General features: G+C 49.7%; 1 protein-coding gene across 6 annotated transcripts in view; it reads right to left on the bottom strand.

Moving 5' to 3' along the window:
* TIAM1 (TIAM Rac1 associated GEF 1) overlaps window positions 1–26,487 on the bottom strand; it is a 142,970-nt gene that overhangs the window by 23,206 nt on the left and 93,277 nt on the right. For all 6 annotated transcript variants that reach the window (XM_064728929.1, XM_064728911.1, XM_064728888.1 and 3 more), the window contains 9 exons: window positions 26,168–26,353; window positions 23,811–23,957; window positions 22,122–22,196; window positions 21,490–21,660; window positions 16,804–16,908; window positions 14,744–14,825; window positions 10,772–10,858; window positions 7,663–7,887; window positions 440–543 (listed from right to left, as the gene is read on the bottom strand). In XM_064728929.1, coding sequence (XP_064584999.1) covers window positions 440–543; window positions 7,663–7,887; window positions 10,772–10,858; window positions 14,744–14,825; window positions 16,804–16,908; window positions 21,490–21,660; window positions 22,122–22,196; window positions 23,811–23,957; window positions 26,168–26,353 — 1,182 coding nt within the window. The remainder of the gene's footprint in view (window positions 1–439; window positions 544–7,662; window positions 7,888–10,771; window positions 10,859–14,743; window positions 14,826–16,803; window positions 16,909–21,489; window positions 21,661–22,121; window positions 22,197–23,810; window positions 23,958–26,167; window positions 26,354–26,487) is intronic.

Raw genomic sequence — 26,487 nt, 5'->3', positions numbered from 1 at the left:
ACCTGCAGAGTTTTCCTTCGGTTTGAGGTGGATTGGCTGTGATTAGTTTGCAGCTAGACACCTGCATGAGAGCGATGCTACTGCTGTAAGGAAATACAGTTTAATTTACCTTTGTCCTAAGCCTAGCAAGCAAGAAAGAATATGAAATCCTAATAATCCACGTGGTTTAGTGGAGCTGCTGTGGGGATGGAGGTGACAAACCAGCCCATTTACAAACTGTGGGGAGCATTATCACAGTACTGGAGATGTGAGCCCACCCTGGAAAAAGGGCACGGATCTTGCTGAAGAGGCAGTGGGTGATGTGCCACCACCAAGCTGTGGTTTGTTCCATCCAGGATCATCCAAAACACCTTCAGAGATCCCATCTGGGATCATCCACAGACAGCTCCACAGTGAAAGCAGCGTTTTCCCAGCACAGGAGGAAATTGAGGCTCCTCACCTTGCTCATCTTCTCCGCCTCGTCCGATGATTCCAGGTCCTGCGCCTCCGCCTCCTCCGGGGCCACCTCGGCTGAGCTGTCGGGGTCACTGCAGAGGGAGTGCCCTGCCAGAGCAACACAGGGGTGAGAGCACGGCCAGAGCTCCCCAAAACCCCCAGGAAACCCTGCAGCAGCCGTGGAGCTCCCATGGAACACCAACACCCAGGGGCGACCTGCGAGGAGGGCGCGCAGCACAGGTGTACAAACAAACAGGTCACAACCAGACATCACTCATTTCCCTGGCAAGCACAGATTCAGAGATAAGGCTAAAATGTCACATTGAAATCCTGACATCCAGCCTGCACTGCCTGGCTGCTGAGCAGTGCCAAGGAGCTTTCCACCCCACTGGTTTCACATGGGAACTGGGAGAGTGCAGCCCTTGGTGCTGGCCAGCCTGCCCTGGCTCATGTGGCACACGGTGATTCCTGCATTGCTGACCTGACACACTCACCTGCTGAGGAAACAAACCCAGCTTTAGACCTTTCCACGACTCAGGAACCCAACATTCAGCTGCCGTTCAAGCAAGTTTTTAGACCCCATTATTAAAAATAAATTGCACAACTGTGCAAGATTTCCCACTTTGTTATGTCCAGAGATAATCTGGAAAACCCAGAGTTCAGAAATCTGGAAATAACCTCAGAAGATATTCTGCTCGCTGGGATGGAGGCAAGTTGAGCATTGATGAAATGGAAAGAACATAAAAGGTAGCTCAGAGCTCAGGCCCCTCTTCTGAAAAGGGAGGGCTTACCTTGGAAAAAGGTGTGCCTGGAGGGGTTGTTTGGCAACACAGAATCTATTTGAACAAGTGTTTTCTCTATAACAAGTTCAGTTTTCTGAGCCTTGCCCAGATTTTATCAAATCTCACTATCAGCTCTCCCTATTAATGTGTGAAAAAGAATTTTCAAGGTGTCCATTTAAAAAACCAGAGAAAATAAGTGCTATGTGCCTTAATTTGCACGGGCCAGACTGTGTTTTTCCACTGCAATTAATTTCCCTTCTCTCACGGTGTGAAATGCACCTTGCAGCTGTTTCCCAGCCCAAACCAAGGCAATAATATTTGTTCAGTTTACTTTTAAGCCACCCCTTTTCCTTTTCCTGCATTTAACCCATTCCCTGCCCTTTCAGCCGGCAGACAGGGATCTCCCACAGGAGCAGACACACAGCACGTGTGCCCAGCCTGTTCCTGATGTCTCTGGCCAGCAGGGCCCTGAGCAGGTTGATCAGCTGCTTGTTAAATGCAGCCAGTGCCATAAAGCTGCACGTTCCTGCCCCTGAAAAGCTCCCAGCTCCCGGCCCACTTCTGTCAGCATCATTCCATCACCTGCTTTCTGCTCTGGGCATCCTCATTTAGCTCTGCCAGGAGAGTCAGTGTGCTGCTTTCCTTCCTCTGACCACTGCCATTCGCTGCCTTTGTGGGACAGGCAGGAATGAGAAGGGGAAACCCAAAAAAGCAGCAGGAAAAGGGGTCAGACCCCAGTGTGTGCCCCAGCACAGAGGGAGCTCACAGGAGCCCCTCACACCTGGGACAGGGTGACCAATGCCCATCAAACAACTCCACTTGTGGCCACAACCAGCACAATAGAAGCAAGTTTTCTATCACTGGAGCAAAAGTGCTGGGGCTAAAAGGTCTGGAAAATCATGGAAAGCTTCAGCACCAGCCCAGCACTTGGCAACAATTTCCCATGACTGCTGCTTCCACTTGTCAGGGCTGGTGTAACTCTAGAATAATGATAATTCCACAATGTGTGGTACCTCTCCTTGCTGCCATACATTTATTTCTTACTATTTATATATTTATTTCAGTGCTATGGGAATAAATATCCTGAGGCAAGCTCTGCCAGCTGCAGCACAAGGCTGCAAGTGTGCACCCTGCTAACACAAAATGCACACCAGGATTCCTGCACCTCAGTGCCTAAGCTTCAAAAATACCAATATATAATTAAAAATATATGTTTATATATAAAATAAACATATAATATCAATATATATAATATATTGATATATAATAATATATAGATTATAGATATCAATATTATATACTGCTATATAATGAATTTGTATATTAATACATAATAAAAATACCAATACCCCAATATCATCTATTTGGGCAGTTTTACAGCAGCTTCCCTAATCCAAATGCTGCCAGGGAATGGCCCTGTTATGACAACAGAGTCATTAAGCCTCTCTGAAGAGGCTCTGTCATTAAATGCACCATTTTTGACAGGAGCTGTTAGGGAATGGTGTCTTGGATTAAATTTGTATTTAAGGTGGCATGTCACCTATAAATCCACAGTAAAACAGTATGTCCTCTTTTTCTTCCTTGCAGAAGAATTCTGGTTAGCTCTGAAACACTGAGCTAAGAAAGGAGCATACACCCTGGGATGCTGGGGATGGATTCATTTCCATGGGGAAATGGGGAATGAGGGATTAATTTCCATGGGGAAATGGGGAATGAGGGATTAATTTCCATGGGGAAATGGGGAATGAGGGATTAATTTCCATGGGAAATCGGGAATAAGGGATTCATTTCCATGGGAAATGGGGAATGAGGGATTAATGTTCATGGGAAATCCGGAATAAGGGATTCATTTCCATGGGAAATCGGGAACACCAGCCTTGCCTCCTGTGCAGGAGCAGAGGCCGCCAGAGGGCGAGGCAGCACCGCAGCAATTTGGGGAGCTGGGGATGGAAAATGGAATTTTATCCCAAAGCCCTCCGGTGGCTGCTGCAGGAAGTGCCCCGGAATTGTCACATCAAGAACAAGAAATGGGCTACAATAAGTCTGAAATCAGCCCCGTGAAAATAACCCTGAAGAAAGCAGGGTCACTGCTGGCCTCAGCTGGTTCTGAAATCCAAATTACTCAGCCCAAGGGGGCTGTGATGGAAGAGGATGGAATAAAACCAGTGGCTGTTCTCACAGTGCAGCAGCAGTTTGTTTCAGTTTCACAGCACAGATTTAACCTGTGTGTCAATAACTGCAGCCTCTGGCTGCTCTCTGAGCCACAAAACAACAAACTCCCTAAAACACCCACCTGCTCCTATCCAGGAGACTCAAACACCCATCCCAAACAGGGGGGAACTTCCTTTTTCAGCCTTTTTCCATTCTGCATGGAGATTTATGTGCTTCACATTATCCCCCATGCTAAAAGTCTCCAAAACCCAGGGGCAGGAAAAGCCTAAACCTCAGAGAGTGTCCCACACTGCAAGAAGGGAGTGAAACAAACAAATCTGGGTATCAATCCCATTCCCAACCCCTTCCAAGAGCAGAATACCTTCCTGATGGTATCAATCCCATTCCCAATCCCCTTCCAAGAGCAGAATACCTTCCTGATGGTATCAATCCCATTCCCAACCCCTTCCAAGAGCAGAATACCTTCCTGATGGTATCAATCCCATTCCCAATCCCCTTCCAAGAGCAGAATACCTTCCTGATGGTATCAATCCCATTCCCAATCCCTTCCAAGAGCAGAATACCTTCCTGATGGTATCAATCCCATTCCCAATCCCCTTCCAAGAGCAGAATACCTTCCTGATGGTGTGGGGAGATCCAAGGCTGTGCTCCAGCTTCCAGCTCTCCTTGCCCGCACCCAGGGGAGCAGCACACTCCTCGTGGGGAGGGCACACAGACCCCACTGATCCTTTTAGGCAATCAGGAAAACCTGCTCTGGGCTCCAGACACAACCAGAGCTAATCCCCCTCTGCCAAATGTATGCAGGCTGTGTTACAGGAGAGAACCAGAGCCGGGAAAAGCAGAAAGAGATGAAAGGAACAAAACTTGTGGCTCTGCAAAGGCAGCGCAGCTCCATGGGGAAAGCAGCCACGGTGCCCAGGATGGCAGCTCTCACATCAATCAGACACAAACCCAAGGTCACTTGCAGAACAAGCTGCTGAGCAAACACAGCGAGGAAACCACGGCCACAGAGCTGAATTGCACCTCCAGCCCCCAGCTCAGCATGTGCAGGGCAGCTCCAGAGATGTCAGATTTAACAGGAGCTATGGCAGACACTCCAGAGAGTGAAACACAGCCCTGCTCTGCTCCTCTGCACCTCCCATTGAGCAGCAAGGCACCAGGACAGCTTCCTCAAAAAAAACCCCAAAAAGTATTTTCATTAAAAAATTTCCATATTTTGAAAATACACAAAATCGTTTGCCTCACACAAAAATGAGGTGTGTGTCTCTCTGTGCCCACAGGTGCTGTGTGTGACACTGGCACTGCCATCCTGCTGTTGGGGCTGCAGTTCCTCAGCCACAGACTCAATCTGTGTCCCAGAAATCAAAAAGCATCCAGCAGAAAGCATGGAGCTGCAACCAACAAGGACACAAAAAAATAGGTCAGTGGGTATTTCATACTTGACTGCTCTCTGCAAGATGCTGTGGAGCCAAGAACAAAAATCCAAGATGAACAAAAATCCAAGATGAACAAAAATCCAAGATGAACAAAAATCCAAGATAACACCACAATACCCCAAATACAAGCAGAGACCCCTTTGTAAATGTCACATAGGTAATGGATCCCTGATAAAGCACAGCAGCAGAAAAAGAAAAGCTTCAATAAAACACAGAAGGAAATGGGAGGGGAAGATCAGCTGCCTCCCAGTCACACACTTGGGTGCAGAGCCTTGATTTCACTGCCACTTTGGGCTAAGCCATCCCAAATTATTTCATGTACCAGGGACACCTGCACTCCTCCTGCTGGCTGGAAGAAATAACCCCCTTGTTTTTTGGGGGGAACAGATGCCAGCCCAAAGCTCCAGGAGGAATGTGAGTGTTGGGAGATCTGTGTGAGCACAGAAATCCCAATTCCCACTCCCTGCTCCCAGGGCAGACACTGAGCCCATGGAAAGCTGAGCCCCCAGCATTCAGGGTTTCTGTGACCATCACAAACACAAGAGGCTTGTGAGAAGCTGCTGCTGAACAGCAAATGGGGGCACCTTGTGGCCAGCTGTGAAAATGTGCAAGACTACCTCGATTTTCCAGCACAAAAGCCTCACTGGGAAAACTTCCATGAAAATTGAAAAGGAAAAATTTCATTAAAATATTGAATTGTAGCTGCCTGTGTAGGTTCAGTCCACATCTTACACGAGGTTGCCCTTAGCAGTCCCCTCAGAAGGATTTGCAATAAACTGTGTGGAAGCTTTTCCTGCTCTCTCTTTTCCCATGAATATCACACTCCCCAGAGCCAGTCTCAGCTCAGAACAATTTTGATTACCTAGAAACTACCTAATTCTTAATTCCACTGATTTCTCCTGCATTTTAAATGATCCCAAAATACTGAAGCAAGAGGTACAACCAGTGTCCTCTTGTGTGTTCAGATCTAGAGGAGCAGGTAGAAATTCAGGAACCAAACTGAATTCCCAGTTGCTGCAGATTAATCTGCCAGCAGGGCAGTGTGGTGAGCAGGAATGTCCCTCCCCATGGCACTGTGCTCTGGGATCACCTGTACGTGTCAACCCCTAAATTTTGGTGTTTTAAAACATCCCTGTGAGTGATTTGTGCGTCTCACCAAACACACGGGGCCCCTGTGCTCCTGGCTGACCCCAGAGGGGGAGAATCACAGAGCCACAGAACCTCCTGAGCAGGAAGGGACCCACAAGGATCATACAGTCCTGCCCTGCACATTCACCCCAACAATCCCACCCTGAGCATCCCTGGAGCTCTGTGGGGCCATGCCCATGCCCTGGGGAGCCTGGGCAGTGCCAGCACCCTCCAATACCCAGCACAGCCCTTCCTGTCCCTGTGCCAGGGAGCAGAGGTTGGATCACTTGGGTCTGTGACTGTCCCAGCATGTGGGGTGCCTGTGCTGATGCCACCTTACCTCCTTGGATTCCCATCATCTCCACCATTTACTTCACGAAATTTCATTAAGTCACAGAATTTGAGCCATGAGAACCACATTCCTTGTTTAAAAGCAATTTTTTCCCTAAGCAGTGTTTGGAATGAGCTATCACTTCACATTATGCTGCCTTTAGAAGGTTAATCACGAGTCACAGCTTATGCCTTACATCCAACACCTGTCCTCAGACTCAGCTACAATCCCTGAACATCCACTCAGCTCCTGAATTGTGATGATTTCCAACTATGAGGCTAAAGCATCTGCTGGCTATTTCAATCCTATATATAGCCAGGACAAAAATGTTCCTTTCCTGTTTCCCTCATGATAGACTGACAACTGCCCTTACTCAGATCATGAATATATATTATCATTTACCATAGCAAAACTGCATTTTGATGTTGAAATTGTGAATAAGACTGCCCAGAAAAGCTGAGAGGAACACTTCTCACTTACTTTGTGGTCCAGTGGGCACAGATTGTCACCAGCTGGTATCAGTGAATGACTTGGTACGTAAAAACTGACTAAGTGCAGGACTTCAGTCACAGAGCCAAAGACACTGAACCTGGGAGATTTTTCTGGTAAGGAGAAAGTCAGACAGCCTGCCCAAGAGCTGGGAGCCTGAGAACTTTTACACACTGCTGTCACTGCCATATTTTCTGAAAAATCCCCTTGCCAAGCATTCTCCTCCTGGGAAGCTGAGAAGCCTCAGAGAAAAAGGAAAACAATTTTATCTGATTGCCTCTCCTGTGTTTTGCTGCTTTGGAATGTGGTTTGGACATTGTTTACCAACTGGTCGTTGTTTCATTGGTTTCATGTGAATTATTTTGATTATTGGCCAATCAGGGGCCAAGCTGTGTTGGACTCTGGAGAGAGAGTCACGAGTTTTCATTAGTATCTTTCTAGCCTTCTGTCTGTATCCTTTCTCTATTCTTTAATATAGTTTAGTATAGTTTTAGTATAGCATTCTTTAATATAATATAGATGATAAAATAATAAATTAGCCTTCTAAGAACATGGAGTCAGATTCATCATAAAAATAATAAATTAGCCTTCTAAGAACATGGAGTCAGATTCATCATAAAAATAATAAATTAGCCTTCTAAGAACATAGAGTCAGATTCATCATTCCTTCCTCCCTTCGTTGTGGGACTCAGAAAACACAACAGAAATACTCAGAAAATACAACACCCTGCAGGTAAGCCCAGCCTGGTGCTGATATTTTAAATGTCTTTGCCAGAATAAAGGGTACCCCTGTGAGTGCCAGGACCCCGTGCCCAGCTCAGGCTGTAGCTGCCCTCCCTCCCGCCCCACAGGGCACGAGCCCCCGAGCGGTTTGTGCGCTGCCCCGTACCTTGGGTGCCCGCAGCGAAGGGCAGGGCGCTGTCCCCGGGCTCAGGGGGGTTCTCTGGGCGCCGAGGGGGCGGCTGTGCCAGCCTCTGGGGCTCCTCTGGCTCGGGGTGGGTGCGCACGGTGAGGCACAGCGCGGGCTGCGCCAGCGCCTCCTTCAGCAGCGCCGAGTCCAGCTCCTCTGCAGCCCTCTGGTTCAGCTCCAGCACCTCGTCCCCAGCCTTCAGCCCTGTGACACAGAGGAACGGCTCACACTCGTGTTGGTGGCTGGGCATGATCATTAATGCCTGCAGTGGCACTGAGGTGTGATGGACCTGGTGAGGTCTGCTCCAGTGCCACCCTAACAGCAGAGTGCCCAGGGAGCCCCTTGTCCCAGACTGGAAGGCAAGATGTATTCTATTTGCCTTTTTTTACCACATCTGCTGATAAGAGCCATTGAATGTCCCTGCATGGCTGGTAAAAGCTACAGCATCCCACTGGGAGATGTGAGCCCACAGGGAGGAGCCAAGCATTGCTACATGGATATGATCTGGAGATTCTGGAACACCAGCATGGCTTCTCCACTGGATTCCCAGAGGAGCAACAGCTGCCTCTTCCACTGGATGTTCAAAGGAAGAATACACCTTTCTCCAGGATCCCTGCTCCAGCAGAACCAGCCCTGACACTGCAGGAGGGCTGAGCCACAATTCCAATGGGACTGCTGCCAACACCCTGACCCACAGGGTGTCAGGCTGGGTTCTGACTCTGGCAGTGTTGTTCTAGTGTACTGCATTGTTTATCTTTTTATTTTCTTCCCTAGTACAGAACTGTTATTCCTGCTCCCATATTTTTTGCCTGAGAGGCCCTTAATTTAAAATTTATAGCAATTTGGAGGGAGGGGGTTTACATTTTCCATTTCAGGGGGGGCTCCTGCCTTCCTTAACACACACCTGTCTTGCCAAACCAAGACATCCCTCACAATCTGCCAGCAGCAATTGATGCCTTTTTCCTCATGGCACAGCCACTGTGCCCCACAGTGACCCTTCCTGAATGCCATGGCAGCACGGGGCTGCTCAGCAGGCAGATCTGAGCCCTGCCCAGCTAGTCCTGGCTCTTCTGCCAGCCAGCTTCAGCAGGTATTTATAGCAGCAGCACCCCAGGGAGAAGGGGATGTGCAGGAAGCAGCTGACTGCCCTGACAGGGATGCTGAGGGCAGCGTGCAGCCCTGCCAGGGGACACGGCCGTCCTGACCTTCCCCAGGTGATACAGCCACCCTGACCTTCCCCACGGCCAGCTGGGCCCTCCCCGAGCAGCAACAGCGAGTGCAGAGGGGTTTCATCCCAAAATTAATCCCAAACAACCCCTGGGGCAGGCAGGCAGCAGCACAGCAGTGCCAGAGCCCCGGCTGCTGGACCAGCCCCATCTCCACCTTGCCTTTACAGGGATGAGAGCCGGAATTTACAGCACAGGGGTGACCATCCCTGCCATGTGCTGGCACCCTGAAAGCCTGCATGGACCTGAAAACCTGGATGAACCCTCCAGGAGACAGAGTACTGATCCACACTGCAGGAGGGAGCTCCCTTAGGAAAATGGAGATCTCCCTAAATGCATGTAATTGTGCCCAGAAACCCCAGTGTGGTGTGCAGTTTCAGGGAGAATCACATGCACTGGATAGAGCAGCTACAAAGTAAATGGGCTGTAAAATCATAGCTGAAAGAGGGACAAAACAAGGCAAGTCAAGCATTTCACATTATTTAATTTATTCTACTTAGTGATTCTGTGGCATTATAGCAGCACACTAATAGGCCTGCAACCATAAACATTGGATCTGGGGCTCCATTTACTCTTTGCAGCCTTTGTTTTGGATCCTTTGGGATAAAGCCTCATGTCTACCTCAGTGCAGGCAAGGAGCTCCCATTCCAATAAGGAATGCCTTCCCTGCTAAGGCAGCCCAACAGAAAAAACAAAGGGATAAACCACAAAAATTACCAGGAGAAAAAGAAGTCTGTTAATTGGAGGTAAGACTGAACATGAAATGCACCATCTCATCTGATGGAGGGCAGTGAGATGCAGACAATGCATGTAAATAACGGGAGGCACAGAGGGTTTCCTGCCTTCCTGCTGCTACCCCAGGGAATCCTGTCCCAGTACCTGCTGACTGCTGTCCCCACAGAGGTGCCTTTCCAGGCCAGCTCGGGGCAGCCACAATCCCTGAGCTGCTCCAGTGCCTGCGCTTGCACTGCAGCCCCGCAGGAGGCACTCTGTGCTCACACATCCAGCAGGCACCAAAACCACCAAAAGCAAACCGGGGGAGCCCTGATGAAACCCCCACCACCCTCTCCTGACCTCACTTTGTCCACACAGGAGCCCACAGGTGTCACCTCCCTGTGGCACTGAGCCCCCCAGTCCCTGCCCAGGGCTTTGGGCAGGATATCCCTCCTGTTAACCAGGAATGCTGCAGGGCCGAGGGACAGGACACAGCAAGAGTCTTTTCATGTTTAACACACACCTGTGTGGGTTTCTGGGTGCACCTCCAGGCTGTCCCCACTCCCGGACCACTGTTCTGCCTCCACTGTGCCCCTTTGGCCACTCATGCCCAGCCCAGGGCACACAGCTGCCAGGGCATTCTCCATCAGCTGGGCTGGCCCAGCACAGTGCCAGGCTCAGCACCAGCCCAAGGGGGCAGCAGCCTGGGCACAGCAGCCTTTGGAACAGCTCTTGGCAAGGCCAGAGCTGAATGAGCTCTGCAAGGCCACGTAAACCCTGACCAAGAGAGCTCTGAGGGTGCTTCTGAGGGCTCTGCACACACCAGTGGTAATGAAGAGATGAGGATATTGTCACCCCTCATGTTCTAGTTGAGAATGTGGGTGGGTTCCAGCTGCCCAGCTGTGCAGAAGGGGGGCAGTGGATGGGAGATTCACTGGCCCCAGCCTGGAGAAGCTGCACTAAAGCACACCCAGCCGTGCCTTGGGAGCACATGGCAGCCTGGCCATCCCTGCTGCCCTCTGCCCCAGGTGCTGCCATGCTCCCTGCAAAGGCTGGGAGCACAACCACAGGCAGCAATCCCACCACAGGGAGCCCTGAGAGCCTTCCCCTGTGTTTGTCTGAGCTGGGAGGGCTCTGTGGTGTTTTACCTTTCTTGAAAGCCAGGCCCGTGTCCTTGACGCCGTTCACGTAGAGGCGGCGAATCCCCTCCTCTTCCACCGAGGACAGAGAGAAACCTGGGGAGAGAGACACCAGCAGTGCTCAGAGGAGCCCAGCCCCTTCCAGGGAGTGCCAGCCCCTGCCCTGCAGCCAAGGCTGGGCTGTCCCAGCCATGGGCAGGCAGGAATCCCTCCCCTCACAACGGCAAAGTGGCTCTAACAAAAGCCTGAGCTGAATTTCTGAGTGCATACACCACTTATCTGCAGACATATCTGAGGACACCACAGCTGCAAAGCCTTGGAACAGACCCCCAGTTCTCTGGCCATCAAAGGTCAGTCCAGGAGGCTTTGCTGTTTGCAGACCAAAGCTGCACAGAGCCCTGGTTTGGGACAAAGTCAGGAATCCGAGGCACGGCTGATGTGCCACCCCAAACTGGGGCAGGGCACGACACCTCCTGCTAGAACACAGTGCTGACCTCTGCTTTTAGAGATTCATGTAAAAATGCCCCTTTCCCTTTGCTAGAACACAGTGCTGACCTCTGCTTTTGGAGATTCATGTAGAAATGCCCCTTTCCCTTTGCTAGAACACAGTGCTGACCTCTGCTTTTGGAGATTCATGTAGAAATGCCCCTTTCCCTTTGCTAGAACACAGTGCTGACCTCTGCTTTTGGAGATTCATGTAGAAATGCCCCTTTCCCTTTGCTAGAACACAGTGCTGACCCCTGCTTTTGGAGATTCATGTAGAAATGCCCCTTTCCCTCTGCCCCTGCTGCTGGCACAGCCTGGCACACGTTTCATGCCCACAGAGAGCTGCAGAGCAGCCCTGCAGTGGAAGTGCTGACACAGCCTCATTCTAACAGTGCAAATGAGACTGAGAGCTCTGGGCTGGGGGCTTTTCCTGCCATTTGTGGGTGACACAGTGAGATAACAACTGTAAAGGAAATACACCCACCAAGTGAAATGCAGGGTGTTTATTTACTGTGGAGAGTTATCTAAAGCAGAACATTTGCTTTTCTGAAACTTCATTACTCCCTAAATGAGTGCAGGCAACCATTTGCTCTCTCTTTTCCTAGAGACTAGAAAAACATTTACAAACCTCTGGGGGGAGCAGTTTGTTTTGACATGGAATCAGCCACCAGCCAGGCAGTGCAGATGTGCTGGGAGCCCATCCTGACTATAGGACTCCTTTCAAGCTGATCCTTATGGCTCAGAGTTATTTTTTCATCCAGGATTTAAAAATAAAATACAATTTAAAAAGAAGAAGAAGGAAAGAGGGGGAAGAACGTGGCAGCTCAGAAGTGAGAAGCATATGGCCTTTCCTGACTTACTGAGCTACTTGGAACCTGCCTGCGAGCTCCTGGGGCTGAATCAAGAGAAATTTGTGAAGCTCACTCAACACACCAGCCTTGGCACAGAGAAGAACCCTCCACTAAAAGAGCAGCTGTAAAACAGAGTAGTTATTGGCTGTCACCACCACAAAGCCTACCTGGAAAACCCTGGAAGAACAGCAGAGTGTGCCCAAGGCTGCAGTTGGAGTCAGCACAAAGCATTGGTTCCTAAGAGCACTTTTGAACTGAAATTCTGTTTTACTCCACACATTAAAACCAGGAGGGACCGATCAGGCTCCCACTGGGAGGAGATCAGAGTGTCCAAGCAGCCCCAGTTCCATCTCTCCTACAAGGAAAGGCTGGGAGAACTGGGATTGTTCAGCCTGGAGAAGGGAATGCAGCTTTCCTGAAGGGAGCCCACAGGAAGGATGGAGAGAGACTCATGACAGGGGCCTGGAGTGACAGGATGAGGGGGAATGCCTTCAAACTGGAAGAGAGCAGGTTTAGATGGGATTTTGGGAAGGAATTGTTCCCTGTGAGGGTGGGCAGGGTGCCCAGAGCAGCTGTGGCTGCCCCTGCATCCCTGGCAGTGCCCCAGGCCAGGCTGGACAGGGCTTGGAGCACCCTGGGACAGTGGAAGGTGTCCCTGCCATGGCAGGGATGAGCTTCAAGGCCCCTTCCAACCCACAGAATTCTGGGATTCTGTGATTCCTCCATGAGAAGACCTCTGCCTCCTTCAATCCATCAGGCCTGAATGCACACATGGTTACTCCTGAATTCATCCTTCAGCCATAGCCATAAATCCTGCAGTTACTCCTGGCAGAAAGGGCATAAGGAGCAATTACACAGGTTGTCATCAGCTGTAAGAGATGAGAGATGGGCAGCTGGCACCAGCCTGGCAGTGGCAATGTCACACTCACAGGTAACCCTGCACAGACAGAACGTGACCCTGCCCTGCTGTGACAGTGGCTGCAGTGCCCTGCACTCAGTGACAAACACCTCAGCAGTGGCTGTGCAGACTGCACACACACGGGGACAGCAGGATGTGCAGCTCCATCCCCTGTGCCTTCCACAGGGGCTCCACACACGAGAGGAAGGGCAGGAGTGGGTGGAAGGCACAGTGATTGCATAAGCTGGCTCTGCTGCCAGCAACATTAAAAACATCACCATCAAACAGGTGGGAAGAGATGGCTGCTGACCCTGGCAGAGCCTGCTCTCTGCACTGCAAACTTCTGATGGCAGGAGAACAAACATCTCTGAGTGCACGTGGCCTTGAGCAAACCCACCTCCAGCTAATCCCCTCAGCCCCCCGCCATAACCAGCTGCTGGTGAATGTGCCAGCATTCCATCAGCTGGAATCCAGGGATTCTCACTGATTTCTGCCCTCACTGGCAAAGAGAAAAGAGTGCCAGCCAAAGAGGGGAGAACATCTGTGCTCAGGCATCAGCAAAGCAACCCATGGGAGATCCAGCACTGCCAGACCCTCCAGGAGTGCCTCTCACTGCCACAGGGAGCAGAAACGCCACAGAGTGTTCCCAGGTGAGCTCTCCCTGACATGAGGTGTTGGAATGAAGGTGATCTTTAAGGCCCTGTCCAGCCCAGACTGCTCCAGGACTGTGATTTCAGCACAGACACACACGGAGACACATGCAGACCACAGAAATCCTTCTGCCAATTAGAGGCAAACCACATCTGGCTATATTCCCTCAGTGAGAGAAAAGGCAGCTTTTTTTGGGGTGCTTTGAGCATTCCCTGCTGCAGGGTCAGAGCACTGCACAGCTCCATCCCACACCTCACACAGCTGATCTCATCTCACAGCGCATCTCACTGTTTTCCTCATTTTGTCACTTAGAAAAAAAGAAGAAGAAATAAACAGGAAATGCTATGAGAGCCCCAACTCTTCATAAATGTGACCCCTGAACCATCACTGGGCTGGTGAACATTTCTTTCTTAGGCCTGCAATATCCAAGCCCCAGTCAGTCCCACTGCTTTGCAGCACAGCTCAATACTCCAATGGCCTGCAGCTGTATAATAAGCAGTTGGAGATTCAGAATAATTCCAGTCATTAAAGCAGAATATTTAGATAAACAGCAAAAAGATGCAGATTGGCTTCCTGTGGGGAGCTTGCACAGATAACTCTAAAATACACTGCAGAATTGGAACTGCCAGGCCAAAGGGCACACTCACCAGGCTGGGGGCTGTAACCTGAAATACCTGAGAGCTGACAAGTGTGAGCTGCACAGGGATGGGAGATTCTGCTGAACTCACACAGGGAGACCTTTCACACAGCTCTGCCTGGCTCAGGTGTCCCTGGGACATCCTCGAGGGCCGGAGCATCCAGGGACACCCTGGAGCCTCAGCAAGGATGGGGCAGGCAGGAACCCACCGAGGGTGCCCCTGGCAGGTGAGGAGGAGCCCCACAGCCCCTCTGGAGCTGCCTGGCCACAGCACTCAGATGCCTTGTGCCCCTTGAAGGAGTGGTGAATGCTGCTGTGGGTGGCTCAGCAGTCACAAGTGCTTCTCTCACTGTGCTCAAGAGACCTTTCAGGTACCTCAGTAAACAGCAAGAACCTGCTAGAACTGACTGGGGAGGAACAGCAAAACAAGGCAGGAAAACAGGCAACACAAAACTCACCATAAATATCAGAGGATGCATCAGACTTCTCCATCTGAATGTGCTGGGTAATTTTCTGACAGATTTCTATTTCCTTGTACAGCTGAATAGAGGGGGAAAAAACAAACACAAAAATATGTTACTGTGGGAGGACACATCAATTGTAATGGTTTGGAACAGATTTTTGGGTTTTAATTACAGGCAGAAGAAGGGACTGTGGTCATTGTTTATCAAACAGTTTCTCTCCACCTGTGTGAGAGGCATTAGCAGTGTCACTCAGCTCTGCTGTTGGAACACAGCTAGGGAGGAGGAAGCAGTGTTTTCCCACCCCCAGCACAAAACAGAGCACCCATCTATTTCCCTCAGTCAATACCATCTTGAATGCATGACAAACACAGCTTCTGTTCCTGTTTTCCTCATTTACAGGTAGTAATAGCTCAATGCTTTATCTTATTTTAATGAAGACATTGCAGGAATTCAATTATTCAACAGCATTAAAATCACAAGGAGTGATTTTGTTTCTCAAACACACTTCTTCATTATCAGACTATCAGGTTTGCTATAGCTCAGCCTGACATTTCACCTTCCACACCTTGATGTTTATTTGTACCAAGGGAAGCCCCCAAGTGTTTGAAATGGTCATTAAGATCCTTCCTGGGAGAGCAGCACAAATTCACACCCAGGCAATAGCCCAGAATCCCTCCATGGAGCCTCAAATCCCTCTGCCTTTCAGCACTGAACTAACAAACCAGCCTTTGTGTTCAGAAAAAATCACAGCCCCAGGTGAACAGAGCCCACAGGTGAATATTAATTCTGTTTACACGCTGCTGTGAGCGTGTAAAAACGCAATCTGCAATAATTAACATTTTGAAACTCAGTCTTTGGACTGCAGTACTAAACTGTTCCTTTAGAAAAGAAGAGGACCTCATTTGCAAAAGGTTTCCCTGATAAAAATGTAATTTTATCTCCTGCTTCTATCAGCACTGCAACAATCAGTATTGCAGAATAGTTACAGCCCCATGGAAGGCGCTCCATGTTCTCCCCAAACATGAGAAGCAAACATACAAAGTGTTTTAATATCCCCACATCAGACACCATCCTGCAGCACCCATCTCCACCACTCCCTGCACAGTCCCAGTGACAGAGTTTTGGGTTAATTACAGCTTTTCAGAGTAAACAGTAAGTGATGATGACTCTGTCAATCCTACACCCTCTCAACACAAGTCCCCAAAGTCCTTCCAGACAACGACAGCCAAAAGCTGTCTCCTCTGAGGTTTCATTTTCCCCTGCTCTATCACACTTCCCAGTCCTAGCACTCCTCTAGCACTTTCTCACTATTTGTTGTTGTTGTTGACAGCATTAATGAAAAATCCCAGAAGTCCTTTGCTAAACGAGCAAAACCTCCATAACTAGCAAAGTTTTACTTTTTATAAGTAAACCAGCCACCAATGAAAAGGACCTTAAAGAGGTTTACAGCATGCCTGTGTAGAATCACAGAGCTAAAGCATGACATTAATCCTGTTTGGTCTTTTTTTTAATCTCTCATGGCAGAACTCCTTTGAAGTCTGCTTTCGAGATGAGCGAGATGAGAACAGCCAGCTGAGGCAATTAAGGAAGCATATTCTCACACATAACTCCAGACCTTCCTGACCTCAATCTTTACCTTGCCATCAGGAAAAAACCCCAAAAAACACCCAACAACTTGTGTACCTTCCCCCTCTTAAAAACTCAGACAGTGTGCTGTCTGTAAAACCTCCATGTGTCTGTAAAACCTCCATGGACAACACGAACAACAGGAAAAGACAACTTGGAGAGAAGTTAAGCTTCAACGTAGCTTAGAGTGACTCTCACACGCCTGTGGCTGTCCCTCCTCTCTCCCCAGACACATCCACACACAAATGCGAGCTCAACACCAACACGGGATGAAAGCTTTGGAGAGATCCCTTTGCTGAAGGCCAATTTGCTCTGCTCTGCAAAGCCCCGCAATTGCAGAGTGAAAAGCAGAATTCTGCGTGCTCCAGAACTCAGATAAACACTAATTAACAGCAGTGTCACCTCAGCAGCCCAGTGGGCAGCATTACCAGCTCATAGATCTCCTCCTCTGGCTTTGGCACGTAGAACTGGATCTGGTTGTCCAGCAGGAACTTGAGGCGCAGGTAGTGAGCAGAGCAGTCCAGCTGGTGAGTCTGCAAGAGAAGGGAGCCCTTAGAAAAGCAGCATTCCCTCATCTCTGGCCCTCACAGCAGCACCTCCTGCCTGAAGGCTGAACAAACCTGCTGCTCCTGCTCTCCCCCAGCAATAAAATCCATGAACCCAGCCAGGGCACTCTGCTGGCCTGGCCTTCTGCTCCCTCCCAAGCCATTCCAGAAATAAGCCCAATAAGCTGGAACAGAAACCTCAGAGCATGGCTCTGGATAAAAGGGTATCGAACTAAATGTTCTGCTAACAGAGCAAAATGGAGCAGGAGAGGTGTTCTCTGTTTGGTTTGGGTTTTTTTAGCGTCTTCATAATTTAGCACACAAATATGATGTGGCAGATTTCAAGCAAGGTTAATAAGCACAAAAAAAGCTGTCTGTCCTCTAAATTCCAAGCAGCTCAGGTTACACTGGCTGGAAGCAGCCAAGAGTTGCATCCTGGATTGCATCCCAGTGGAAGCAGGTCACACCATTTTAATGAATTAGTTATAATTAGCTGAGGACAGAGCATTTGGTCTGGGAGATGTTAATGACCTTTTCTCAGCATGATTAATAAGGCTGATTTAAGCAGAGGTTAATGCAGTGTGTAATCAAAACACATTACAAGTATGATAAACACAAAGGATATCATCCAGGAGTTACTTTCAAAGTTCCTAAACTGAATCTAATGAGAAACCCCAAAGTGATTCACAGATACAGGAGGCAAATTCTCCTCCCTGTCACTTCTGAAATCTCACTATTAAAGGCTTTTATACCTCAGCCTTTTCATTTTACCCCAGCAAATTACCAGGGTTTCTCAGGCTGTGCTGAAAACAATGCCTTATCTGAAAACTCATGCAAGAGCATCACATTATTGCCTGTTTGTCCTGTTTTTTAAAGCCTGGCTTTTCCAGTTCCAGCGTGATCCAGCAGCACTGAGGTGATGAGCAATGTACCTGTGGAGAACATCCCATCCTGACCCTCCAGCAAACACCCAAAGAACAGGAAACACTTTGGGAAGCCTGGATTAGCCCAGGAGTAAAAAAAGCTACCAATAATAGGAGGGAAAACCAAAACAGATCTATTGCTGCACTCTGCACAGTGCTCTGTTCAAATATGTCCAACCCAAAAAATCAAATTATCCTTGGATGAAACGGAGTACCTGAAATGGAACAACCTCTGTAATCCAGGCAAATTCCTACTTAATTAACTAATGACTGAAACCTATCCAGAGCCAAAAGAAAAACAGCTGAATGTTGGAGATATCCTTGCTCCCTCACTTTTCTCTTTTGGAAAGCTTCTTGCTTCCTTTTCCCAGTGATTGCTGCTGTTTTCAGTAATTCTGTCTTTACAGACACACACATACAAACACCCCAGAAAAGAAAGGAAGCAGAATTGGCATTAAAGGTTCAGATGTGACACAGAGGAGTCCTGGGTCACTTTCTGTCAGCTTAGGTAACTGTCCCTACACACAGAGGTGTCTCAAACAAAGAGGAGACCGAAAGTCTCCTGAGGGCAGCCCCCAAAGGATGCTTTCCAGCCCGCCCAGGCATCACCATTTTTTACATTTTTATTTAATTTTACATTTTTTATTTTTACAAATAAAAAAATGTAAAAAAAAAAAAATCGCCACCTGGGATGAATTTATCCAGTCTGGGCAGGCTGAATTTATCCAGGCTCTGGGCAGAGCACCAGCTGAAGACAGAACTGGGTAAAACACTCCTGTTTAGAGCCATGCATTTCCTTCCCCATGCATTTCTTCCCAACAAACCCCATCAGCCCAAGCGGATGCCATCAATCCAGTACACTGTGATGCCATCCAGGTCAGGAATGAGAACCCCGACCATGAGCCACCCCATTTAGCTAATTAACATCCTGGGGCTGTGTCTACCTCAAAGTTTGACCCTGGTTAAAGTGTCTCAGACAGGGCCATGGTGTTCTACTGAAGTGAAAGGAAAAGGCCCCTGCAATGTGGACACAGCCAGGCTGCCCTAAAAGCCAAACCATTAACCCACTTCTTGTTGCTGGGAGCTGCATCCACATGTGGGGAGGTGGGAGCAGAAACAGGGCAGCTTTAATGATAGGAATATCCTTTCAGGACCACCCAAAGTACCTTTCAGCCGTCCAAATCAGCTTCTTGGTTTATTTATTTCTCTCCTAATAACTCTGGCTAGGTCTGGACTAAATTAAGCAGCCAACCCTGTTTAAAGCACAGCCTGACAGCTCAGCTGAGGTGCTCCAGGAGAAGCATTTACAGCCGGGCTGGGATCCCATTCCAGAGGCTCCAAGTGCCACGGTGGGCTGGCACACAGGCCCAGCTCCTTTGGCCAAGGAGAGGGCCTGGCACGCTCTCCAGCAGCACAGGAATGTGGCCATCCCACCGCTCCTGTGTGGCCCAGCTCTCCCAGCAGGAAAACACCAGCCTAAAAGCAAAGGAAACCCCCAGAGCACCAGGCTCAGCTTCTCAGGGGCTCTGAGCACAAACCCTGACACCTTGGCTCTCTGCTTCTTGCCCCTCATGCAGGTCTCTTTGAAAAATGTAAATGGTGAGGGATAAAAAAAACCACCCAACCTTTCTTACCTCACTTTTTATGCAGGCAAAAGACAAAATGCCATGTAGTCATCTGGGCTTGTTTTTTACTGCCATTATCTCCATGTTGGGTTTTGGTGTTATTATCCCCACACTGGCTCTGCCTAAATCCGCATACAGAGTGTGATTTCCTCCTCCATTTTAAGACATACCATTATGCAAATGCTACTAATGCATATACATTCCTTCACACTGAGCAGTGTCATCACAGAATCACAGGATGGTTAAGACTGGAAGGGACCAACTATTTCCTATCAGCCAGAGAAAGCAATTTAATGCATATACACTGAGTTTTCCTGCCTTCCAAGTGATGCTGCTAGTTACATCTGAGCAGAAATCTTTGAGAAACCACTTTAAAAATGCTTTAAACACTCCTCCCACCAATCTTGAATCATAAAAGTGTCACAAAGCATCCTCCAAAGCCTAACTGGCTGTATAATAACAAGCAGCAATGTTAGCATAAGAACACATTTTCCACAATCACTTTAGTGCATTGAATGTTCTCCAACAGAAGAATCAAGCTCAGTTTAGCAGCACAGATTTAACCACATCCACACAAACATGAGGAGGTTTATATGAAATGTAGAGCTTGAAATGTTTACTGTACCAGAACTTGACTGGTTCTCAGATGGCAGATGGCAAACTGATGTGAAATGATGTGGATCGGATATTAAAGGGGGGAAAATGAGCTGAATGCAAGAGACAGAAGAAAGAGATTGATTATTAAATGCTACAGAAAAAAGGGCATCTGAACAGTGCTTTTCAGGCTGAAAACTCTCACAGAAAGGAAAGAAACAGAAAGTAGCTCTTGAAAACACCCCCACCCACCGCAGCAAAAGCACAGGGAGAGACCAGACCCTGATCCAGTCCACTGAGCTAACCATCCTCACCCAAAGCAGAACATAGACCCTAAAAATAAACCATTACTAATCATGTGTCATCCAGCTTCCCTGTTATGCCTCTCTCCCAAAATGTCATCTTTTGCTGAAGACAAAGCAGAGCTTTCAGAAGCTGCAGCGCACCTGGCAGAGAGACGAGCGCACCGTGCAATTACTGGAAACAAACGCCTTTCTCTCACCTTCCCTCCTTCAGAGGCACATGCAACGCGCTCTCCAAGTCCCCAAAGTTGAGCTCTCAATAGTAATAAATGTTTTCTTTTCTCCTGCTGTTGTTGTTGTACAAAGCAGACTCACTTTTCAGAGCGGCACGTGACAGGTCTCGCTCGCTCCGAAAACACACATTATGCAGCTGCCAGAGCTGAAAGCCTGTGTTTAATTTGTCAAAGTTCCCAACTCTTTGGAGATGGAACTCTTTTTAATGGCCCAACCTCTCTGATACTTCATCTGGCAAAGAAATCCAGGTGGTTTTTCTTCCCCCCCACTCCAATGTAGATAAAAGCTTCCCCTTGTCCCCTCCTGCCACCCACGCCAGGCTGGGTCTGGTTCTGCACTGCAGGCAGCAAACACACCAAGGCTGGATTGCACCTTCCCCATCCTGGGGCTGCTGCTGCTGTCCCAGTGCCAGCCTGGGGGCAGGGAAGCAGGGATGGCTCCTGGGAACACATCCCCTGGCTCCTGGGAAGGGCTGGCTGAGGTCACCTCACCTGCCTGGCAGAGGGGAAGGGGCTGTGGGAGGGATGCAGAGCTGGGGTACCAGGGTGGCTGCACCACCACAGTGTGGGGCACCCGGGGGCTGGGACAGGGGTGCCACCCTCAGCTCGGTGCCACTGCAGGGACAGGGGTAGGCAGCAGCAGGGGCAGAGCCAGCAGGTGAAGGCACTTCCAGGCTTGTGCACAGCAGCCAGCGTGGGGAGGGCAAACCCCAGCCTGCTGTCCCTGCAGCCACAGCAGGTCGGCTCCAGCTGCAGGGAACTCTCTGCTGTGCCCCTGCCCCAACACTGCAGTGTGATTTGTGTTTGCCACCCAGGACAGAGCTGGTGTCCCCATGCAGAGCAGCCCAAGCAGGGGCACACACAGATCGCCAGCTCCCCAGAGCAGGTTTACCTTGCAGATCATCTCCAGCACGTCCCTGGAGGTGTCCCCAGGCCGGATGACAGTCAGCACAGGCTGGTTGTTGGGCAGGCAGAACCACGAGGGCGTGAAGTACTCGTGCACCCAGATATCACAGTCGGGGTTGTGCTGGTGGACGCTGCTCAGGGCCACGTCTTTGTCCCTCTAAACAGACAAAATCCATCATGGCAACCGCAGCCCAACACAGCTCCCTCTCTCTCCATCAGTGACTGGTGCATTATGTGCTGCACCAGAGCTCTCAGAGAGAAGACATTTGGCTCCTAAGCCCAGGCTGAAGGCTTGCCTGGACAGGCACCTGCAGCTTTCCCTGAGCAGGGTAGAGTGTGCCTCCTGTGCCACCCACACACTGCTGCAGTGTGCTTCTCCTGGGGTTTCACCCTATGCCTACTGGGAATGCCAGGAATGCAACAGCAAAATAGCAGGGATGAAAGAGATTTGAATTTAAAACCGAAATGTGCAGTGTTTCTGGGCAAACCACAACAAAACTGATGTGGTACTGCAGCTCCAATGCTCAGAAATGGCAAAATAGCAAATCTTCTCCTTTATTCTGAATTTACTGGCTGCAAACGTGGGGGAAGGAGGCAGCTGGAGAGCTGGGGTTTTACCTTGCCATCTGGGACTGTGTCATCAAAGATCCCTTCAAGAGATTTCTTCACTGAATCCACTCCTTCTCCAAACACCTGAGGAAGAAGAGAGGGGATCTGCTTTAAACACAAACTGACTCCCTGTGCACAGTACATGCCATGGGCAGAACAGCCTGTCTGACATCCAGAACAGGATTCAGACTGAGAAATACAAACAGCCATCCCCAAACACACTGCTTGCACGAGCCAGAGAGCCAAAACCAACAGGATCCTGTGCAGGAGGAATGATCAGACAGGAATATGTGCAGCACCCACCCCAAATCAGCACAGGGCAGGCAGGGCTGGTGCTGCAGCAGAACCCAACAATGAGAACTGAAAAGTTCAGTTTTAGAGCTCCACATCAGGGATGAACTTGCTGGGCTGTTAATTATTACCTGGCAAAAACGAAGCAGGGACCAGGCAGGATGGAAAAGGTCTCTGCCTTTTGGGGATTTACAGCTGGCTGCTCCCAACAGGCAACACTTTGCCCAAGCAAGGGAAATGTGTTCAGGCACTGCATTCAGGCACTCTGCTACTTCCTCAAAACTTCACACTTTTTACAACTCTCTGCACAATGGATTTCCTTTAACATGGAACAGAATCCCCCTCCATGCCTGCGCTGTGGAGGAGTGAGGGGGGCAGGAGCAGGGGAGGCAGCGTGAAGAATGCAATTATCTCCACTGAAAGGAAAAACAAAAGGAGGGAGCTCAGGGGGATGAAAAAACAGGCCTGAAAACACAGCACAGGCAGGATCCCAGCTCAGGAGAAGGGATTTGGGGCAAGTAAATACAAAGCAACAGGGATGCTGCAGCATCAGCACAAGGAACTGGGAATGTGCTCTTGGAGCTGCATCCCAGCCAAGCCCTGGGCTTTTGCTCAGCTTCTAAATACGTCAGGTGAACTTTCAGTGCCTCATCATCCTCTGCTGAACAAAACCAACAGCCACTGCTGCTTCAACAGACAGCACCAGAAATCACAGGGCACAGAGCAGCGTGTGGCCCCAGCCTTTCTCCCCACAAGAAGTGAGGGAAGAGAAAGAAAGGCAGAGCCTACATTTCCTGCAATTAGGTGAGGTATGGCTCTCAAAAAGTGAAAGCTGTAATTAGGGATGTTTGCAAAGAATAACAGGGAAGCACCTTCCTACCACACTGGAGCATGTTTTCTAGAGAAAGATCTGGGCAGTGACTGGGTGGAAACTGCACAACTTCTGCTTTTTTATAAATCTGAAGCAAAACAGGGAGTGTCCCAACTAAATGCAAAGCTTCTTGTCACTTTGGAAAGTTTTCACCAAACTCAGCTACATTTAAATCACTGTACACTCATCATTTTAAATTAAAAATAACCAAACAAGTCTGGATTGTTTTGGGGTTTTTCCCTCCAAAGCTGTGTGTGTTTTACACTGCTGCTTTGCTGCTCCTGAGATTAGGGAGGGCGCCTGCAGAAAAAGCAGAAGGAGCAGAAATGCAGAAACAACAGAATCCAGCTGAAGAAAAGGGCAAATTGCAGCCCTTTGGTGGGAGCTGCTGTGCCCTGATGTGCAGCTACAGCCCCTGATTTTGGAAGGGAGGAGGAACACCATGACTCTGTGCCAGTGACTCTTTGCGTGATCTGTGTTCTGCCCACCAACAAACCACCCCTGCAATAACAGCACCCCAAACTCCCACCTCTTACCTGGTTAATGCTGGGCCTCCCCTGCTTCTTCTTGGAGGTAGTGTCCAGCCCCCAGAGAGAAGAAAACCTGCTCCTCCTCTTGCTGGCAGACCTGGACATGGCCTGTGTCCTTCTCCTCACTCCCGACTCCCCCGTGCGAGCCGCCACCTGTCAATGCCACCTGGCTTCAGCACCAGAGCTGCAGCAGCCCAGCACAAACCCCCCAAACTGGGGGGTCTGGGGGGGGAAAAGGGCAAATCCTATGGCAACACAGAGTTTTCACTCCTGGGACAGTGGGGATGCTGCCAGGCTGCTGCCTTCTCACTGCAAATTAACTCACTTCTGCCAGCATCCAATACCGAATATTGAAATGGACAGTACACACCACCTAATCATCATTGAGCAAAACCTCAGCACCAGTGATAGGTTTGGGTTTTTTCCTTGATTTTTCTTTTCCTAGCAAGGTTTCAAAGCTGGACGTGTGAAACCTGAGATTTCCAGACTTATCAGTTGCTTCCCAAAAACCCCATCTTCCTCTTTGCTCCTTCCTGTGGAAACATTCTGGGCATGCTGGTGCTGACTCAGAGGTGCAGCAAGGCCAGATAAAGGCTTGCAGGGAGCTCATGGCGTTTAAGCCTGCACTTCCTTGAAGATAAGTGACATCTGAAGGATTGAGCAAGGCACAGGAAGAGGAAAAGTGATCTGAAATGACCCTTCCCATCAGAGCAGTGTCAGCTGCCCTACAGCAAAATGCCCTGTGGCAACAAGAGACACTGCCTTGACTGAGCCCAGCTGCCTGGGGAGCTCTGGAGATGAGTGGGACATCACTCAGAGCTGAACAGTTCAGACCCAATAAAAAGTCTGTCTGATCAGATTTCCCAGGTGGAGGTGGCCTGAGGAGAGGAGCTCCTCTCCTGCCAAAAAGGGAGCGGTAGGGAAGGGCAGGAGGCACAGACAGACAGACAGACAGACCCACCCTGCTGACTGCACCTCCTGGAACACCTCAGTGCTGCATTCCCACAGCCCAGAGCAGCAGAGTGGCCCTGGGAACAGCCAGGGATGGCCCCAGCTGAGGAATGGGCTGCAGCACACCCAGAACTGCAGTGGGATGGACAGAGGCTGGCTGCTGGCACTGGGTGAGGAATGGGGGCTCTCCTTGGGAAACGGGGGAAATCCGGGAAAAGGAGAACCTGAGCACCACAGCAACAGCTCCATTTCCACAGGGAGAGGCTCCCCAGCTGTGCCTGGGACATTTACACAGAGCCACATGGGGTAACTCTGCACATCTTGGATGAATGTACTGGGACATCTTCAGGAGACTGGGGTCATGCAGTCACAGAATCCTTTGGGATGGAGGGGACCTTAAAGCCCATCCCATCCTATTCCACCCCTTCCACTGTCCCAGGCTGCTCCAAGCCCTGTCCAACCTGGCCTGGGACTCTTCCAGGCATCCAGGGGCAGCCACAGCTGCTCTGGGTAAATTCCCTTCCTGAAACTTGAGTTAGGGCTCCTCACATGAGGCTGCACTTCCCCACGCTCCTGGGGGCAAAGGAGGACATGAGAGTTTGCTGAGAGGAGAAGAAAACACGTGCCTCTTCCAACACAACATTTTTCCCAACATATTTTTTCCCTTGGCTCTCCAGAGACACCAGCATGAAGAGGCAGACTGTTTTTCAGGCTAGAGCTCAGTGCTTTGCTTGATGTGAAAAAAAAAAAATAAGCATAAATGCAAATTACAGCCCGCCACTTAAAAAATATAATAAATCCAGCAGCAATTAGCAGGATGATGACGCTAATCTTTTCATATAGGAAAGAATAAAAACGCCCCTGACTGAATTACAGCTCTGCATTCAACTGCAGGCTACAGCTGACATCTACGAGACAACAGTGGAGCTCAGCTATTTCTGTGAACCTCCAGGAGTCCAAGCCGAGACTACAAGAACTTGACTCAAATTCATTTTGCAAAACGTTCCCCTGCACTTTTAAGAGCTGGGCTGTTACAGTATTTAAATTTAAACAACCATTATTTGCCACACCACAGGGAGCACATTTCCCTTCCCTTGGGGAGCATCAGGTGTGGATGACCAGAATATTGGAATAATTGGTTGGAGTAATTGGAATCACGTCAGATAGCCCAAGAAGGTCTCAGCCAGCATGTGCTGAGGGTCTCAGAACGGCTCCCACTGACTTCATGGGATGTGTGGATCACACCCAAATCTGTGGACACTTGAGACGACCCTGAAGACCTGAAGACACTTGAGATGAACAGGAAGATCTGTTCCTGGTGCAAACTCCGAACGACAGCTCTAGGACAGAGACAGCTCTCCCCCAGCTGCTCCTGCAGCCCAGCCCAGCCCATGCCAGCCCTGCCCACTCACCAGAGCGTGGAAGGAGGACACGGAGAAGATGCCCAGGCGGCCCATGGCCACCTTGGTGGGGCGGCTGGCGAAGGCCAGCAGGCGCTTGGGGTTGGGCAGCTCCCCGCCCTGCAGGCTGGCCAGGTAACAGCGGTACCGGAACAGGTCCATCTGGAACTGCTCCAGGTTCTGCTCCCACACGAAGATCTGCCAGGGGACAGAAAGGGACAGCAGCCTGGTAAACGCCCTGGAACAACTCACAGTGGCACACTCGCAGAATCTCTGCTGGGCAGAGGGACTCTCAGATACGTACAAGCCTCCTTTCCCAGCCCAGCAGTCCA

Source organism: Zonotrichia leucophrys, chromosome 1, assembly GCF_028769735.1.
Source record: "Zonotrichia leucophrys gambelii isolate GWCS_2022_RI chromosome 1, RI_Zleu_2.0, whole genome shotgun sequence".
Classification (NCBI taxonomy): Eukaryota; Metazoa; Chordata; class Aves; order Passeriformes; family Passerellidae; genus Zonotrichia; species Zonotrichia leucophrys.
This window is presented reverse-complemented; position numbering and strand designations above follow the sequence as displayed.